Source organism: Neltuma alba, unplaced genomic scaffold (assembly GCF_004799145.2).
Source record: "Neltuma alba isolate B1F8T4 unplaced genomic scaffold, ASM479914v2 tig00002744_pilon, whole genome shotgun sequence".
Classification (NCBI taxonomy): Eukaryota; Viridiplantae; Streptophyta; class Magnoliopsida; order Fabales; family Fabaceae; genus Neltuma; species Neltuma alba.
In genome coordinates this window covers 5,219-23,349 of record NW_021632994.1, presented here as the reverse complement: position 1 = coordinate 23,349, position 18,131 = coordinate 5,219, and the positions used below count along the sequence as shown (strand labels likewise).

Genomic DNA, 18,131 nt, shown 5'->3' with positions numbered 1-18,131 from the left:
ATTTTTTGTTTTCTTATTGAGTCTGAAATGACATCATTTAGAGTTTAAAAAATAATAATAATAATCCATACTCGTGCTTTAGTAACTTTATTTTGTGGGGTTATACTTGTTGATAAATGACTTTTTATTTGAACATTATTTGATTAGTCTGATCTAGGGTTAGTGGTACTTTAAACCATTGACTCTTGAACTAGTGCCTCGATCATTTTATTAGTCGATTCGATTTTCAATACCTTGATCTGCATACACAGGATGTGATTAAGGTGGCTATAACAGATCACCCACCCATCTTCTTATTATACATAGATTCATATGTTCATCATGCTATATATGCAATAATTAAAAGGGACAGACTTGAGTGCGATTGTAGAAGAGGCCTGATGGACTCCCATGAGGCAACAATGCTAATCTGATAACATTGGAAGCATCTTCTTCGACAGTGAAGAAGCCTGTGTTGGCATTAACATCTATCTTCACAAAGCCAGGGCAGAGGCTATTGATGCACATATTGGGATACTTGTTTGCCACAATTCTTGTATAGCCAATCAAAGCAGCTTTAGAAACTTTGCAAGCTGCCATTATCTTTGGCCATCCTTTCCTCTCATGTGAACCTTCTTTCAAGTCTTTCAGAAACTCTTTCACTACTTCATTCACTTTCTCTTCTGTCAGCTTACTTGCATCACTCAGCTCTCCTTTTGCCCATTCATTTGATAAATGCTGAATTTAATAATGTCGTGCAAATTGAAACAATGAACAACCGTCTCAGAAAATTAAAGACTACTGAGGATATATTATGTCAAACAACTAAATAATACATATAAATATGAACGTTGAAAATATTAATCCTGAAAGGTTTTAATATAAACTCCTCATAGGATCCTATTCATAAAATACTTTCAATATACATTTTAATTGGAACAAAAAAAGAACCTTGAAATTTGATAACTTTTCAAATTTATCTTTAATTCTGAAAGTTTTTAATATGTATATATATGAGAAAATTAATCTTTTGATCCTTATATTTTTTTTACTCAATTGTAATTTGATCCTTAAATTTTAATTTATACAACTAAATCCTTATTGTTTTGACTCAGTTGAATGGTCCTTGAATTTTAACTCGTTATAATTCAATCCCTTGAGTTCTTTTCAACCATTTAATTAAAACTTTAGTCTGTATTATGAAACTTATAATTCTACATTCTCACAAATAGGGACTAATATTTTAAATATGGTAAACTAGAAGGATTGAGCTTCATCCAATCAAAATTTAGGGACTGAATTGTAATAGAATTAAAAATACTGGGACTAAGTTATATTGAGTTAAAATTTATGGACTAAATTAAAATGAAATCAAAATATAAGGACAAAATATTAATTTTTTGTACCCTCACACAAACAGAATGAAATATTTGTGAATACCTCTTGCTTGCCCAAGAATGATGCCACATTGACAATTGTTGGTGAATCTGATAACTGTAGAAGGGGAAGAAGAGCTTCTGTTGTCCTTTTTGCACCAAAATAATTTACTTCCAAGCATTCTTCCCCTAATTCATATGGTTCACTCATTGCTCTTTTCCTCTCATCCTCTGACAGTGCCTACAAATTAATAGTTTAAATGTCATAAAATAGCTGAGCATCATCTTAATATGTATATATTTCTAGACTTTTTTTCCTGTGAAGTGCACGGAATGGTTAATTGTTAGAGAAATTTTTGACATACAAACATTAAGAAAAGTTAACTCAGTCTTCCTTTTGAAATTTAATATATTCATTATATCGCTCAAACAATTAACAGTCTTAATTAAAGTAGACCAGATGATAACTACAAATTAAGAAAAGAGGAGTAACGATATATTTTCTTTTTAACACACTGAAAAACAGTGAATTAGCAATGGAATTGTATTTCATCGAAATTCCAGGGTTAATTTGCTTTTCTGGTGTAATGTGACAAGGATCGAATGAATGCTAATTTATAAAAAATTTTGAGCAATTGAACTTCACTAACGACATAAACTTAGAGGCAGAATCAAACTTATGACCTTCTAATTATATGAGAACTTGCATACATGTCACTAGGTTACAAGATTATTTATTGATGAATTAAACTGAATGGTGTAAAAATAAATCAAAGGGCCAAAGAATTAAAAGTCTATTCCCTTTATATATAGTCTTACCTCTCCATTAGTGATTGCCAAAGGTATCAAAGAAGTGTCACCATACATGACTCCAGAAATTCCTGCATTTTGTTACCAATATGATATCTTGACGACATGAAACCACATATCCATATCAAGTAATGAGAATCCTCAAAGCAAATAAGAGGATTCATCACAAGGAAAACAAAACAAGCACAAGTTTATTGGCAATTGAATCATATATGCTTAATTTTTGGTCAAAAAATCATGCTTAATTAGTACTTAAGTTTGAAAGAAACCAAGGTAACATTTTGAGCACCTGATACATATCATAAAAATCAATCACACCATTTCTTTTCTTTTTCAAAAGAAAAAAAAGAATAGAAAAATAATACAACAACAAGCCCCAGCAACATGCATAGACTGTACAATATCATTGACCTTATCAACAATTAAATATTGGCTAAAATACACAGAATTTCCCTAAATTTTAGCTGAGTTGCGCGTTACCTGCCTAACTTTTAAAAAAATTTAAATTAAAAACCCTGATTTTTTGTGTTTTGACTATTAACTCTCCCGCTGTTAAAATTAACGGTTTTGCTCATGTCATATTCTTTTATTATTATTATGTACCATTTCATCCAAAAAATAAAATTTGGTGTCTTATATATAATTTAAGCATTTTTTGTTTTTTGTTTTTAAAAAGATATGGTCTAATAAGTATGTGAAACTTTTTTATTAAGTATTTTATATTTTTAAATATTTATTTTAAGTATAAAAATATATAAAATTACGTGTCAAATGCCAAATATTACTCTTATAAATGAAATGGTATATAATAAAAAAATATGACATGATCAAAATCGTTAACTTTAATGCCAATTTTAACGATAGGAGGATTGATAGTCAAAACATGAAATATCAAGATCCTTAATTTAAACTTTTAAAGGTCAGGGAGGTAAAGTGCAATGATCTAAAGTTTAAGGGAATTTTGTGTATTTTAACCTTAAATATTTGAATGAGTTGTCATCTGCCCAATAACTTTATGAGTATTGCAATGGATCCTTTTCAAAAGATCAACTCTATACTACTTGGTTTACCCTTTTCATCGACGCATTCAATGGGTTTTTTTTTTTTTTTTGAGTAGAGAAGTAATACAAGTAAATTTAAACACGTGTTTTCATGGTGGTGAATTCTTCTTTTGTGGTGAAATTTTGGAAAGCATGGAATTGGTGATTGAGTTAATAACTAAGAGATGCCAAGTTATCAGAAAACAAAACAAGTTTGGCAAAGGCAATCCAAGAGTTACCAAAATATCAAGTTCGCCGAAGTGGGATTTAATGAACTGAGCAAGAGAAGCCACACTTGCAGCATCGGCAACATCAAGCTGATGGAAAAGCACAAGATCTGAAGAAACAACACCAGACTATCTCAGCGTCTCCAAAGCTTCTAGACCCTTCTTCTCATCTCTTGCTGTGAGCACCACCTTCACCCCACCTGAAGCCAACTGCTTCACTGTCTCTAACCCAATTCCCTTGTTTGCTCCGGTTACCACTGCACATCTGCCTTGAGTTGCCTGTGGCAGTGCCATTATTGAGGAGGAATTTGAGCAACCTGCTTCTGCTCTACGCCTTCAATTAAATTTAAGTTCGGAAGGCTCTTAGAAAGGAGGATCCACGCAAGTGTTCCACAAGAAAATATCTTCAGTCGGTCACACAAGTCCAAAAATCGATAGTGTACCAGGTTCTGTGTGGGTGTTTTCAGTTGGCAATGGCTATTATTTTAAGTGGCTGCGCCATGTGAGTGGGTGCGTGACGGTTTGAAATGAAAATTCTATTTACCTGCCCTTCACTGCGTATCTGAAAATACCACGTCTTTGCCATTCATGGGCCTTCTCAAGTTTTGTTAGAAGTCTGTGTGCTACGACTGGAACGGAAGGGGAGGGAAGATGAGGAGTAAAAAAAAATTTAATAAATTCAATTTAAAAATTTTTAAAAAAAGAGGTTAAAAACCTTTAATTAATTTTTTTCTTTTATCATAAATCTTCTTTTTATCAAAACTTCATAACCTCATCTATCCAATCGTTTAAATCACATTCATTAAAATTTTCTCACCCCTTGTACTAAACATAGTGCACGTGAAAGTGACTTTTATTTCAACTGTATATTTTGTAAGTTTAAGTTGTTTTGAATACCCATTCACTTTTATACGATCCCAAAAACTCCAAATTTGTTTTAGTTCTAAACTGGGCTTTGGGGAATGAAATACTCCTCCAATCCTTAATATAAGACCTATTTAACTAATGTGATTAAATTAAAAAAGTTAAGTAAACTAGTTAATTATAAAAAATATGATATTTTTTTTTCTAAAATATCATAATCATCTTCTTTAATATCGTCCTTATCGTTTTTACTTGATTATGGTTGATAGAGTATCTATAGAGATAATTTAGAAAAAATTGATAAATATAAAAAATAAGTCTTATATTTAAGATTAAAATCATTTCAACATTTAGGTTCTATATTAAAAACTGAAAGAGCATAAGGGTATGAAAGAAATGAATCAAACTCAGTTCCTATGATCAACCTGCCTTTCTAAAATAATCGGCATTTCTAGTAGAGATTTAGTTAAACTTATTCTATGTACCAAAAGAATGTTCTTGCTAAATGACCTCAACGATACACAGAATAAGAAGTTAGATTCAATTATATATGTTCGGAAAATCAGGCTTCAGAGCATAGATGAATTACTTCATATCCATGAAAATCTTTTACCTAAAACATGAGATCACGTCAACTAGTTCTTCTAGCTAGTAGAACGCTAATCATTCTCCCTGTGAAATCTTGATGGCATGTGTTTACCAAAATTTACAACATAAATTCCTCTGCAGCGTCAGAACCCCATCTCTGAATGTAAATAGGAACTGACATCCTCTAGCGCCATGGAAAGATCAAGAACCAATGTTCCAAAAAAAGTTCATAGCGAGAAACAAAGAAGGAAGATCCAAGTCATTTGGGACAAATTTAAATATAACATCCAAACTTATCCGATGATTAAGAATTCCAATTACTGGATATGTGGTTTCTGCTGTAAACTTACCATTGTTCCACCTACTATTGTCAAAATGTTTGGTACTACTTTCTGTCTCATTGTGTGTTGGAACAGAGGTTTTAGGAAAATTACTCTTGAAACTGACTGTATAAAACCATTACTCCGCTAAATAAGGGATTACAAGTAATTACCCTTTTAGAGACATTGTTAATGATGTTAGACTCCTATATTCATAGGGATTGGCGGGTGAAGATCATGCATGCAGAATGGGTAATCAAATTGCCAACTTCCTTTCCTTGCCAAGTTATCTGATAACTACTGATCAAAGCAATTTTGTATCCTTAATCAATCTCTACCTCTGCGCCTAAAGGCAGAGAGTGATGAAGAAACCAAATGTAATCTTTTGTCTCTATGGTAATGATATGCAGCCTTCTAAACTTAACAAGCAGTGATGCCATTCATGAGCCATAAATGAGATGGATAGACTCCCATGTTATTTAATTCAGAGAAGTAAAGTTGTGCAGTCCTGTGGGGAACATATTTGTAATGCTAGTTTATACCATTTCATCCAACGATAGACCAGGCTCAGTTTCTTAGGTCTCAGCATGAGAAATATTTATACTTCCAATTTCGGCCCTGTTTGGATCCCCTGCATTTAGCATACACTAGTAATTTGCTTCCATGAGCACAGTTATTAGCAATCCAAAACGTTCTTTTGGAGAAGGAAAGAAGTTTTATTTAAAACATAGAGAATCTGTCTCGAAGGTTTATTTTACAGAGAGAGCATGCCGAAGCCTCTGACAACATACCAAATAAGCAAACCCATAAGCCATGTTCTTCAAAGTGGCCTCGTGGAGCTCCGAATTTGACGTCGCCGTGGCATCCGCAGAGAAGAATACCCTAAAACCTCTCACAAACGCCTCACGCGCCGTCGTCTCGCAGCAGAGGTTCGTCATCACCCCCGTCACAATCACCTCTTTTACCCCCATCTCCACAAGCTTCTCCTCAAAATTAGTGTTCCTAAACGCGCTGTAAGTGTTCTTCTCCACCACCATATCCGCGGGCTTCCGATCGAGTGTGGGAATAAGCTCCGCCTCCGGGGTGCCATCGAAGACGAGGTCGTCGTTCGACCACTCAGCGAGCATGCCGTAGTCATCGGGGGACTTGTGGCAGTGGCGCGTGAAGATGACAGGGATGGAGGCGTCCCGGCAGAGATGGATTGTGGTGGAGAGGTTGGAGAGGATGGGCTTGGCGATGGAAGAAAAGTAGTTTTGCATGTCAATGACCAGAAGAGCGCATGATTTAGGGTCTGGATTCCTCTTCCTTATCTCATATTTATTGTATGGAGATAATTTGTTGAGAGAAGACGCCATTGATGAAGGCTCCCTTCCTTCTGAGAATCAGAGTTCTCCCCACTCACTTCCCTCTTTCCTCTTCAGTCTGTTTCACCGTGCTCCAGTTTCACTCCTTAAAATTTTGGAATTCATTTACATAGAATTATTTATAGCAGATGTGGATGACCGGACGTTCTCTGTTCTCTTCCTTCCAATCACCTTCTAGGCTCTAGAGACTTCTTCGCTCTGTCCTTTTCCTCTCAACTCTGCGAGAGTCTTCTGACAAGTTTTCTTCTTCTTCTTTTTTCATGAGAAAAATAAAAGAGAGGGTGAAAAAAAAATTTAATAAGATCAATTTAAAAACTTTAAAAAAATAAAATTCAAAATTTTTAATTAATTTTTAGGAATAAGATTTATTTTTATTCCGAAAATATTCACTAAAATATCTTATTTTTGGAGTAATGTTATCTTAGAAGTAACAAAAATGTAGAACCTTTAAAGCTGGAAAAACGGGTTGAACCCATTGGGCTGACCTGTTCAAACTTGAAAATTACGAGGATTGAGTTTGAAATTTTTCCTCTCAAATGAGAAACAAGACCTATAAGGCCAGTCAATTGGCTTAAACGGGCCGGTCCTTTTAGGCTTTTTTATAATTTGTTTTTTTAATTTTTTGTGTAATTTTAATATTATTAATTTTTTACATCGTTAATAATATTTTAAATATTTATTTATTATTATCATTTTAAATTTAAATTTCACAGAATGGTTTGATTTATTTAGTTTTAGACAATCATTTGTCTAATTAAATTTTTAAAAAAGTGGTTAATTTAGACTTGAATAATAATTCGATTTACATCATATGCATTGATATTTTTAAACTATATATATTTGATAAAAGAGTATTTTTATGCTTATATAACTTATGATTCTATGATTTAAATTAGATGAGTTTTAACAACAATGTTTCTCAAACTAAAGTAAAATAATAGCTAGATTGCAAAATTTAAAAGTAAAATTTTTATAAAGAAGAAAAACTTGATATTTTTGTTACAAAAAAAATAATTATGAAGAAGACAATTAATTATAATAATAATGAAGTTTCAAAAAATTAATGATAGTGTTTGTTTATTGCACATTTAAACTACAGATAAAACTTTTGGATGTTATTTTGTTAATGAATATTTTAGATGTTCTTAGATATTAATAGATATTTATATATGATAATATTTTATATTTATAACTTAATTTTATTCACATTTACGTCTTTTATTAATAATTTTATTGATTTATTTTTATTTTTTATAAAAAATATGAAAAATATAAAAAATAATATTTTTTTAAACAAGCCGAAACTCACAGGCCCATGAACGTGTTAGTTTAAAAGTCAGACCTTAAAAATTAAAATATTTTTAAAATTTCAACCCTATAAATCCTGTCCTCAACCGTCATTCCCACCTCTATCTTAACAAACACAACGTATGTTAACCTAAGCATTATGCTTAGGCGGCTTTGCCACGGACAATATGTTAAGCCACGTCATCATTACCCTCACCGAACGAAAAAGAGAGGAAATAAAAAATAAATAAAAACTACCCCCTCGCCCTTCATCAACATCGGTTCATGAACAAGAAAACCCAAAACCAGATAAAAATCAATGTAAGGGGAAGAAGAACAATCTGGAAAAGACAAATAGCTTCCCCTTTATCGCCCATCAAAGAGACGATTCTGATTTTAATATGCTTCATTCTTCAAACTTCCATTACCGATTATTTAATAGCTTTCTCTTATTTTCCCTTGCTTTGTTCTACCCAATCCGTTTAGCTTTTTGTTGAATAAGTTATTACCACCCTTGGACGTTTCAGGGGAAACAGCTCAGGCTTTCATCTTTCTTTCAAAATCAACGATTTTTTTTTGGTAATTGTTAAATTTCAAATCTCAAAACCACTTGAAATATGAAAACCAATCTTTGAAAAAACAAAACAAAGAATCACCTGATTCAGATTGAAACCTCATAGCAATCGAGAAAAAAAATTTAAACCAAGCACTAGATCAACAATTACACTCGGATTTATTGGCAGGAAAAAATTAAAAAAAATTAATGAAAAGGAGTGAGGTTTTTCAGTTAGCCAATCAACTTAGCCCACGGGAGATGACATTGTCAGCTAGTGAGAAAACCTGAAACTTCGGAGAGTTGAAAATAGAACTGGGTAAAGAGCCACGGAAAAAATGTTCGGATAAATCGAGACATCGAAGGTATGAGATGTTTCATAGTTCTTCCGAAATCGAACCCAGAAGCTGGCTGTTGGGAAGAACCAAGGAACTCAATCTCGACAAGGCACTTGGGCTTTTGATTTCATTGCAGGTGACTCCATTCCATGAACAGAGCAGAGGCAGGAAGCGGAAGAAGAAAGAATGAAACTTTACTCAGTCGCCTCCTGCTGTCATCAGGAACTCTGCATCTCCTCACGCCTTCTTCGATTTGGCGGTCTTCTTCTTCAGTTCCCTTTCCATTTTGATTTTTGGAGGCTTTTATCTCTGCCATTTTTGTCACTGGGAAGGCAAAAGTTGACGTCTTGAATTTCTTCAGTGGAATAAGGCAAAAGTCGCCAAGAACTTACCAGGCGCATCATTATTTTTTTTTAATTTTTTTTCTCGCTTATTAATCCCACTTGGAAACCGGAAAGAGAGGATGAGATGGATGGATACCACGTCGCCTTGCCGCCTAAACATAATTTAGTCAACAAACGTTGACCGTTTAAATCTGGTAGGATAGATCCACATTGCTACATTTTTGCAACTATAATGTTATTTCAAAAAATACTTCCGGATACACACTGCTCTTAAGTGAATATTTTCAGGACAAAAATGGATCTTACTCCTAATTTTTATTAATATTTTATGTTACAACTTTCTTTTGTTAAAATTTTAAAACTTTACTTTTTTACTTTTTTAAATGGAGTTCATCAAAAATTTTTCTTCCCAGTCCTAGGGGTGAGCAACAAACCCATTACCCGCTAGCCCGCCCATGACCTATGAAATTTTTGCCCATTTAAGCCCGCCCAATTAGCTCAAATAAGAGATTATAAACGGGCGGGCTTAAATGGGCAGGGTAGCCCATTAAACGGGTTGGGCTATGGGCAAGGTATTGGGCTGCCCATACCCGCCCGTTTAAGTTTTAATTTTTTAAAAATATTTTTATTCTTCATTTAATTGATGATATTGTTTCTTATTCATCTTTTGTCAAACCTTCATGCTTGTCTAAGCTTTTATTTTATCCTTTAGGTGAAAGTTGGAACTTTCAAAGTTTATCAGACTTTATAATTGGTGACTACTTTTATGATTTTATCAGACTTTGATTGTTTGTGAATCTAAATGAGGTTGTGTGATTGAATATGATTGATGTTATTTCATATTTGATTTGTTATTTGGCATGCAAAATTTATTGACGCTTCATAAGGTTACATATACAAAATAACTATACTGAAAAAAAAAATTTAAAAAAAAATGGGTTACCCCGTAACCCGGTTAGCCCAAACGGGCTGCCCCGTAACCCATTTAATACGGGTTAAATGGGCTACTACCGGGTTATGGGTTAACCCATGCCCATTTATGAATAAATGGGCGGGCTATGGGCTAACCTTCGAGTTAGCCCACCCCGCCCATTGCTCAGCCCTACTTCCCACCTCTCCCCTCCATTTCCTCCGTATCAAACATAGGGTTGGTGTTTCCTTTTAAAACCCCATTTAAATTATGTAATTTACCTCTCTTATGCATAATATAAGAAGTTGGTTTAAAAAAATTATGATTTAAAATATAAATTTTTTTGCTGTTGCCCCTATTAAATATAAAAGATTGAGGAAAGAACTGAAAAATAATAAAAATGTAACATTAAGTACAATTTTATTATCTTTTAGGGATAAAATAAAAAAAAAATTATCATTTTAGAACACATTTAATGAGTAGGGGTGTTTATGGGCAGGGCATGCCCCCTGCCTAATGCCAGCCTGCAAAACCCTTGCCCTGCCCATAAAAACCCTAACCATTTCAGACTGGGCAAAGTGAGCTTCCAAGCCAAAATATAAATTTTTCTACTGTTACCCCTATTAAATATAAAAGATTGAGGAGATAACTGAAAAATAATAAAAATGTAACATTAAGTACAATTTTATTATCTTTTAGGGATAAAATATAAAAAAATATCATTTTAGAACACATTTAATGAGTAGGGGTGTTTATGGGCAGGGCATGCCCCCTACCTAATGCCAGCCTGCAAAACCCTTGCCCTGCCCATAAAAACCCTAACCATTTCAGGCTGGGCAAAGTGAGCTTTCAAGCCAAAATGGTGACGCCTTAGTAAAAAAGTTTCTAGTTAAAGTAAGGGTATTTTGTGACAACTATAAAGAAATGAATACTTGAATAAACAACAAATTTCACAAAGTAATAGCTTTGATTTCCCTTAAATAGATATATCTTTTAATAAAACACCAAAATGAGCTTGCTTTTGCATCTTACAAACCAGGGTTTTAAAAGTCGAACCGAACTAGACGGTCTGACCGGTTGGATCGTCGCTTAGTCCACGCAACGACTAGGACAGAGGCATTGGGCTGCTTAAGTGGTTTACCTGTTTTAGACCGTCATTTATCTGCTTTTGGGCCGGAAACCGTTCTGAATTTCTTAAAACCAGACAGGATGAAGGATATTATCATAAAATTAAAAAAAAGCCCAAAACCTGTATATTTAATTTATTACAGGTCAAAAAATATTTTTTAAAAAGAAGGAAGACCCCTCTTTGGCTCTTTGGTGTTTTGTCGTGACCGAATTCGTGAGTGCCCTAGGTCCCCACCACCACTGTTGAACTCAAACTTCTCCGTCTCTCTATCTTCTTCCTTCGCCTGCCATGCTCCACCGTGCTCTGTTGTGCTATGTTCATACGTGCCGTCGTCCACCAGCATTTACGGTCATGTTTTATTTTCTGGTTCTGTCCATCTTCATTCACACGTTCCCATGGTTGAAGCTTTAAAGGTGTTGGAAAAATCCAAGTCAGAGAAGTAAAGACCTGAAGGCAGAGATGATCATAAATTTGAAGTCATCACAGTCCAAATCTGTTGGATTCTAAACAGGTAAATAATTATCTGTTCATTAGTATTTATGAAGTTTTTGCTTAAATAATCTTTGAAGCTTTTGTATCGGTTGTTTCTTTGGTGAACCTCCATGCTTTGTTTACTTTGCCAAAGCCAGAGTCGACTACCAGTACCAGAAATGGACTGGATAATCCATTTTTGTGATCATAGGCCCTTGAGCTAAATGGCAAAGAATTGCTTCAGCGTCCCGTCAAACTTGATTTAGCTCGTGAAAAGAGAGCATATACCCCCAATAGCAGGTATTTAAATGATATTTATATTGAGTGGTCTATTTGATTTTGACCGACGTATAACTGTATAAGCTTTTAATATATATATATATATATTGAGTGAGTTGTAACCGAGGAATCCATGTTGGAATCTATTTTTTGTCGCAACGAGAGCTAAACAATATGATAAAACAACTTGTGTTTACTTCAACTACATGTGTGTTCTGTCTCCTAAAGTAGTGTTTAAACCAGGTTGAATGTGCTGAAAAATATGATAAAACAATTTGGAAGCATGTAACTATCATATACATATGTAGATATATATATATCTGTTTCCATCTGTAACCAAGAGGATTTTGTTGAAATACTTTGGAATGAAGTTAGAAAGAAATATAAAAATAAATACTGGGAAAAATAAATAGTGGGACCTAGCTATATGTACAGAGTCAGAGACTTAATATTCTAGCTATCTTCTTATCTTGGTATTCAAATATGGGGCATTTGAATATTTAGCTATCTTTTTTGTTGTCATATTTTATTTGTTGGATTATACTTGTATATTTGTTACCATTTTGATAGTGCTCGTTTAGTGTATATCACTATATCTAATAATTTGCAAGTTTATGCCTTATGAAACAATGATGATTGATTCTTTATTCTTTAACTTAAATAAGCTTGATGGGTTAAAGAAGGCTATTGGGGGCTCTAATTGACGAAAAAAAACTAAATATTACTTACAGTCCTGCATGATCTATAAATTATAATTAATTGTTTAAACAATTGAGTGCTTAAATTCAAAATCCTTTTCTCAATTAACATGCTCTCTAAATATGTTTACTAGTTATAATTAATTGATACTATTGTATATTTGTATTGTAGAAATTAGAAGATGTCATCCCAATCCCAACAAGTATCCACCAATGCTCCCTCTACACAATCTGTGAGATCGAAGGCTGATCCTGCATAGGAACATTGTGTTCAAGTAGCTAGCAAAAACCCAAGGGGCAAACCTCACTTGAGATGTTTGTATTGTGCAAAGGAATTTGGAAGTGGAGGGATACATAGAATGAAACAATATCTTGCGAGAATAGAAGGAGATATAATAAGTTATAAAAAGGTTCCAGGTGATGTTTGCTTTTGGTTGGGAGAAAATTTGAAAGAAATTGAATACAAGAAAGGTAAGAAACAAGGTACATATGAAGAGGACAATCCTTATGGTCTTAGTGTCACACCATTTGAAGGGGATGCTCCAAATTTGCTAGAGGTTCCTCCGACACAGATTCAAACTCCTACTCCAACTTCTTCACAACAAAATATTCAAACTTCTACCTTAAGACCATCTCAAGCTGTGAGAAGAAAGCCATCTGCACCTATAGACAAATTCTTTGCCCCAAGGACAAGTCTAGTGACAAACTCAATTATTTTTATATATTTTGATATCTTTTATATGGGTTTTGTCAACTTAATTAGTCTCTTTTGACCTTAATTGATTGTTAATTGATTTAATATGTTTTATTTTGAATTATTATTTTATAGGGACAAAATTGTCATATTTTGATTTAATTATGATTAATTGATTTTTAAGGACAATTAATACTACCTTATTCTTAAATTTTGTTTGCAGGTTTTTAGAAGATTTAAAAATAAAAATGAAAATTTAAAAAAAAAAAAAGAAAAAAAGAAAAAAAATTAAAAAAATATAATAATAAAAGGGGAGTAAAACGCAACGTTTTGCCCCCAACCTAATATCCAATAATCATCTTCTTCATATTGGACGCGAAAAGGGAGCTGACGGCGGCAAAGAGAAGAAAAAAAACAAAGAGGACGCACACACGTTAGCTTGACGGCGCAATAACAATCCAATATTCTCTCCATTCTCCCGCCAGTCTTCTTCTTCGTTGAATCTCCTGGTGGCAGACAGATTAGCGACAGCAAGGGGAGCAAAAACTAGAGCTGAACAGAGTGATGGCACGAGAGAGGACATGAGGAAAAAAAGCAGAACGCTGGACGGCGAAAAAGCAAAGAAAGAACGACTTGGCGGCGAGCGTTCAGTACAGAGGTGAGAGGCACAAACAGAAACAGTGAACCTGAGGCGTGAAGGAAGAGGATTCAGCGTGAGCAACACGGACAAAGCAACTGACGGCTGAAAGGAGACACGAACAGCGAACCAGAATCACCATTATCATCGTCTCCTCCATGGAATCCTGTAGCAGAGTTCTGAATATAGCAGTCCTCATGGCAATCCGCGGCTAAGGATTTAATTCTCCAATTCAATAACAATGGCAGAAGCCAAATCATCAAATGGAGTTTTAGTTGCTTTAATTTGTTGCTCAATAATTGTTTAACAATTCCTAGGTCTTAGGATAGTTTTTTTATTGTTGGGATAATTGTATTGTTTAATCTGATTATATTTGGAGATTATTGTGACTGAATTATTGTTTAGCATTTGACATTGGGCTGTTTATAGCTTTAATTTCAATTATAATGTTGTGGTTATGACATTTGTATTGATTTTGGAGTTAATATATTGTGATTTTCTAAGGTGGCTTGAGATCTTGGATCATATTGTCTCTTGCTAACTTTAATTCTGTTGTTTTGGATTTAAGAGTTCTAATTAAGCATTGGTTTTTAGCATCCTTAATCCCATTTTAATATTCTGGTTGCAGTTAGTAAGTTGGGATTTTAGGAAAATATTTTGTGGCAATCCGAGGTGGCTCGGTTGTTGGATTAAAAGCTTAATTATAATTGTAAATTCATTATTTTGACTCCTGTATCTTTTAGAGTAAGGATTGCCTGTGTTATTGAATTGGAGGATTGATTATTATCATTGTTATTTGTGTGTTTCATTTTCATTTCTTTAATCTTCATTCATTTTGATCATTTTTATATATAAAAAAAGTATTTTAATTTCAATTTAATTCATGGTGTTTAATTAGAAATAATCAAATCAAAAATCCTTTTTATAGTTTAGGTTACTTGCATTTATTTACTAGGATTTAATTTCATTTTCGGCTCCTCAAAGTGAATACGACCCGAATTGTGCATTATATTACATTAATTCGGTTAATTTTTGGAGTAATCCCAAAGAGACAAATTAAGGGCAATTATTTCATCCAGATGCACAACCGGGAATTAGAAGCGCATTTGCAGGTAAGGAAGCCGTGCATAGAGCAGACTTAGCTATGGCTAGGTGGCTCTACGATTGTCTATGATAGATGCTATTACAGCTATTGGACCTAGTTATAAAGGGCCATCTTATCATGCTTTTAGAAACAAATTACTGCAATATATGAAAAAGGAGATGCAATTGTTAGTTGATGAGTGTAGAGGCTTTTAGGCAAAAACTGGTTGCACAGTAATGGTTGATGATTGGCAAGATCAAAGAAATAGACAATCGATTAATTTTCTTGCTTACTGTCCTAGAGGAATTGTGTTCATTAAGTCTATTGATGCCTCAGATATTGTGAAGGATACTCAAACTCTTTATAACTTATTCTTGGAAATGGTTACATTTGTTGGTGTGGATAATATGGTTCATTTGGTAATTGATAATGCAGCTAATTATAAAGCTGCTGGGAGGTTATTAACTAACAAGCATCCTTCTATATATTGGTCTCCATGTGCTGCCCATTGTTTAAATTTAATTTTAGCAGACATTGGCAAAATAACTATTGTTACTAATTTCGCATCAAGAGCTTCAAAGGTTTCAAAATTCATTTACAATCATGTATTTTTACTTGCCTAGCTAAGGGAAAGAGAAGGTTGGAAAGAAATCATCTGTCCAGGGCCAACACGATTTGCTACTACATTTATTGCATTAAAAAGTCTTCTTGATCACAAGCATGATTTATAAGCCCTGGTAACTAGCAAGGCATTTTTAGATTCCAGATACTATAGAGATCAGAGAGCTAAAGATGTAACAATGATTATATTAGATAACAAGTTCTGGAATGATTGTAAGATTATTGTTGAATTTGTAAAACCACTTGTTTGGCTGTTGAGAATAGTTGATTCTCATGATAGGCCTTCATTTTGATATATCTATGAGGGTATGTATAGGGCAATAAAAGCTATCAAGAGTACTTTTATGAACAAAAAAACTTTATACAAGCCTTACACAAGAATTGTTAAGAGAATGTGGCATACACAACTTTGCCAAGATCTTCACGCAGCAGCTTATATCTTAAATCCTGCTTTTTTTTAATGACCAGGCTAACTTTTCTCAAAAGCCAGAGGTTATGAATGGATATCTTATGGTTATAATAGGAAAATAGCTTCCAATAAGACCAAGTTCTTGCAAGAAGGCACACAATACCAAAATTGAAGTGGTAGCTTTAATCATCCTTTGGCCCTTGAATCTGCAAAATCAATGCGACCTGGTAAAGTTTTATATTTTAATTTTTATGATAGTTTGATAAGTCATAATTCTTGATTCTTAGGCATTAAGCTTGTGACTTAATCATTTAATGATATTCTATTTTTGATATGATAGATGAATGGTAGCAATATTTTGGAGGTAGTTGTCCAAATGTGAAAAAGTTGGCTATTCAATTGTTAAGCCAAACTGCATCTTCATCAGGTTGTGAAAGGAATTGGAGTGTCTTTGAAAGAATACACTCTAAGAAAAGGAATAGGTTGGAGCATAAAAGGCTGAATGATCTTGTCTTTGTTCATTACAATTTTCGTTTGAGAAATAGGTATATTTTTCCAAGCTTTACACTTTACTTGAATTTATATTTTTCAAACAATTAATTAAATGAATGCTAATACTATGTTATTGTCATTTGTTTTTTAGAGTTGTTAACAAGAACAAAACTTTTGACCTTATTGATTATGAAAGTATTGATAAGACTAAATATTGGATAACTGAAGAAGTTGATTCTCCTCTACTTTAAACATTTCATGCTGATGAGATTGAAGAAAACATCATTTATGATGATACAACACTACCAATGCCAAAAGTTTTCATCAATGAAGGTTAGATGTTTTCTAATTTTTTTTTAAAATTTATATTATACATTTTACTAATTTCAATAATATGATTGTTACAAACTATTTTATAAAGATAATTATAAAGAGAGAGGAAATGAGGCTCAAGTTGAGAATGGATGCTTTGGAATTGGAGTTGGAGCAGGTGTTGATTTAGGATCATTTTCTGAAGAAGACATTGATAGTTATAGTGCAGAGGCTCCAGATACCTTTTTAGAGACTCATGCTTGGCTTAATCAAGATCCTCTAATATTTGACAAGTCATCAAGTCATTTGTCTTAGTGCATTACATTAAGTACTTAGGGGTTACGCAGTGTTAGATTGTTAAGGTGATGTTACTTTCAATGATTTTATTTTGTTAAAACATATATAGTGACTTTGCTAATTTTACTATAAATTATACTAATTAAGTTTATAATATTATATATGTATATACTATATAACACTATTTTTAATTTAATTATTATCTTACTGGTCTAACTGAACGATCCAACTGTTCCAACCGTTTGAATCATGACTCACTGCTCTTTCTAGCTCGACTTTTGGTCCGACTTTTACAACATTGTTACAAACATGAACATCCTCCCCCTTAAATTTAAAAATTTTTCCAGCATAAAAAAATACCAGCGTAACCATCATACTAAAATATTTAATTATGCTTTAATTCTTTAAGATAGTTGTTTAGTGTTTGAAAATATCAAAAGAGAAAATTATAATCAGTCCAACAATTCAAATTTATAAGGCTTATGTCATCACGCCACCAACATTACAAATCCCGATTAGGTATTTTGGCATTTCAACACCTAAGGTAGCTCCAAGTGAAAAAATGACAGCACATACACAAAATTAAATTCCGTATTCGAATAATATGCTCCCATAATTCGCATAACACCAAATAATGGCATTATATTTAATCACATGCGCCACTATTCATTATCTGTATAAGCTTTAATACATGTCCTTCTATGATTATTTCACTACAGTACCGTTTTCTCTTGCTAAATCAGATTTTAAACATCATCTTCCTCCCCAAAACATCTCAGTTGAATGAAATAAGGATGGAAGTAGTTAAATGAAAGAGAATAATATATACATTATTATATATATTATATATTATTATTATATATTCTTGACAAAAAATTATATATATATATATATGACGGGCAGGGCAGTATATCCTGCCCATAGCTCGGCTTTGCTCGTGATATGCCCAGCCTAAAAATGTCCATTTTTCTTCAAGCTGCTTTTTCTCGGGCTGGGCTGGGTGATTTT

At 33.3% G+C, this 18,131-nt stretch overlaps 1 protein-coding gene and 1 pseudogene across 1 annotated transcript; both read right to left on the bottom strand.

Moving 5' to 3' along the window:
* Positions 1 to 268: 268 nt before the first annotated feature.
* On the bottom strand, positions 269 to 3,841 carry LOC114736753 (short-chain dehydrogenase/reductase 2b-like; annotated as a pseudogene).
* Positions 3,842 to 5,804: 1,963 nt separating this feature from the next.
* On the bottom strand, positions 5,805 to 6,766 carry LOC114736742 (nicotinamidase 2-like). The gene has a single exon (XM_028924614.1). The coding sequence runs from the start codon at positions 6,557 to 6,559 to the stop codon at positions 5,954 to 5,956; it is 606 nt and encodes a 201-aa protein (XP_028780447.1). The 5' UTR covers positions 6,560 to 6,766; the 3' UTR covers positions 5,805 to 5,953.
* Between the last annotated feature and the right edge of the window lie 11,365 nt (positions 6,767 to 18,131).

Excerpts from the sequence above, each read along its gene's own strand:
- LOC114736742 (XM_028924614.1), bottom strand. The coding sequence starts at position 6,559 with ATGGCGTCTTCTCTCAACAAATTATCTCCATACAATAAATATGAGATA.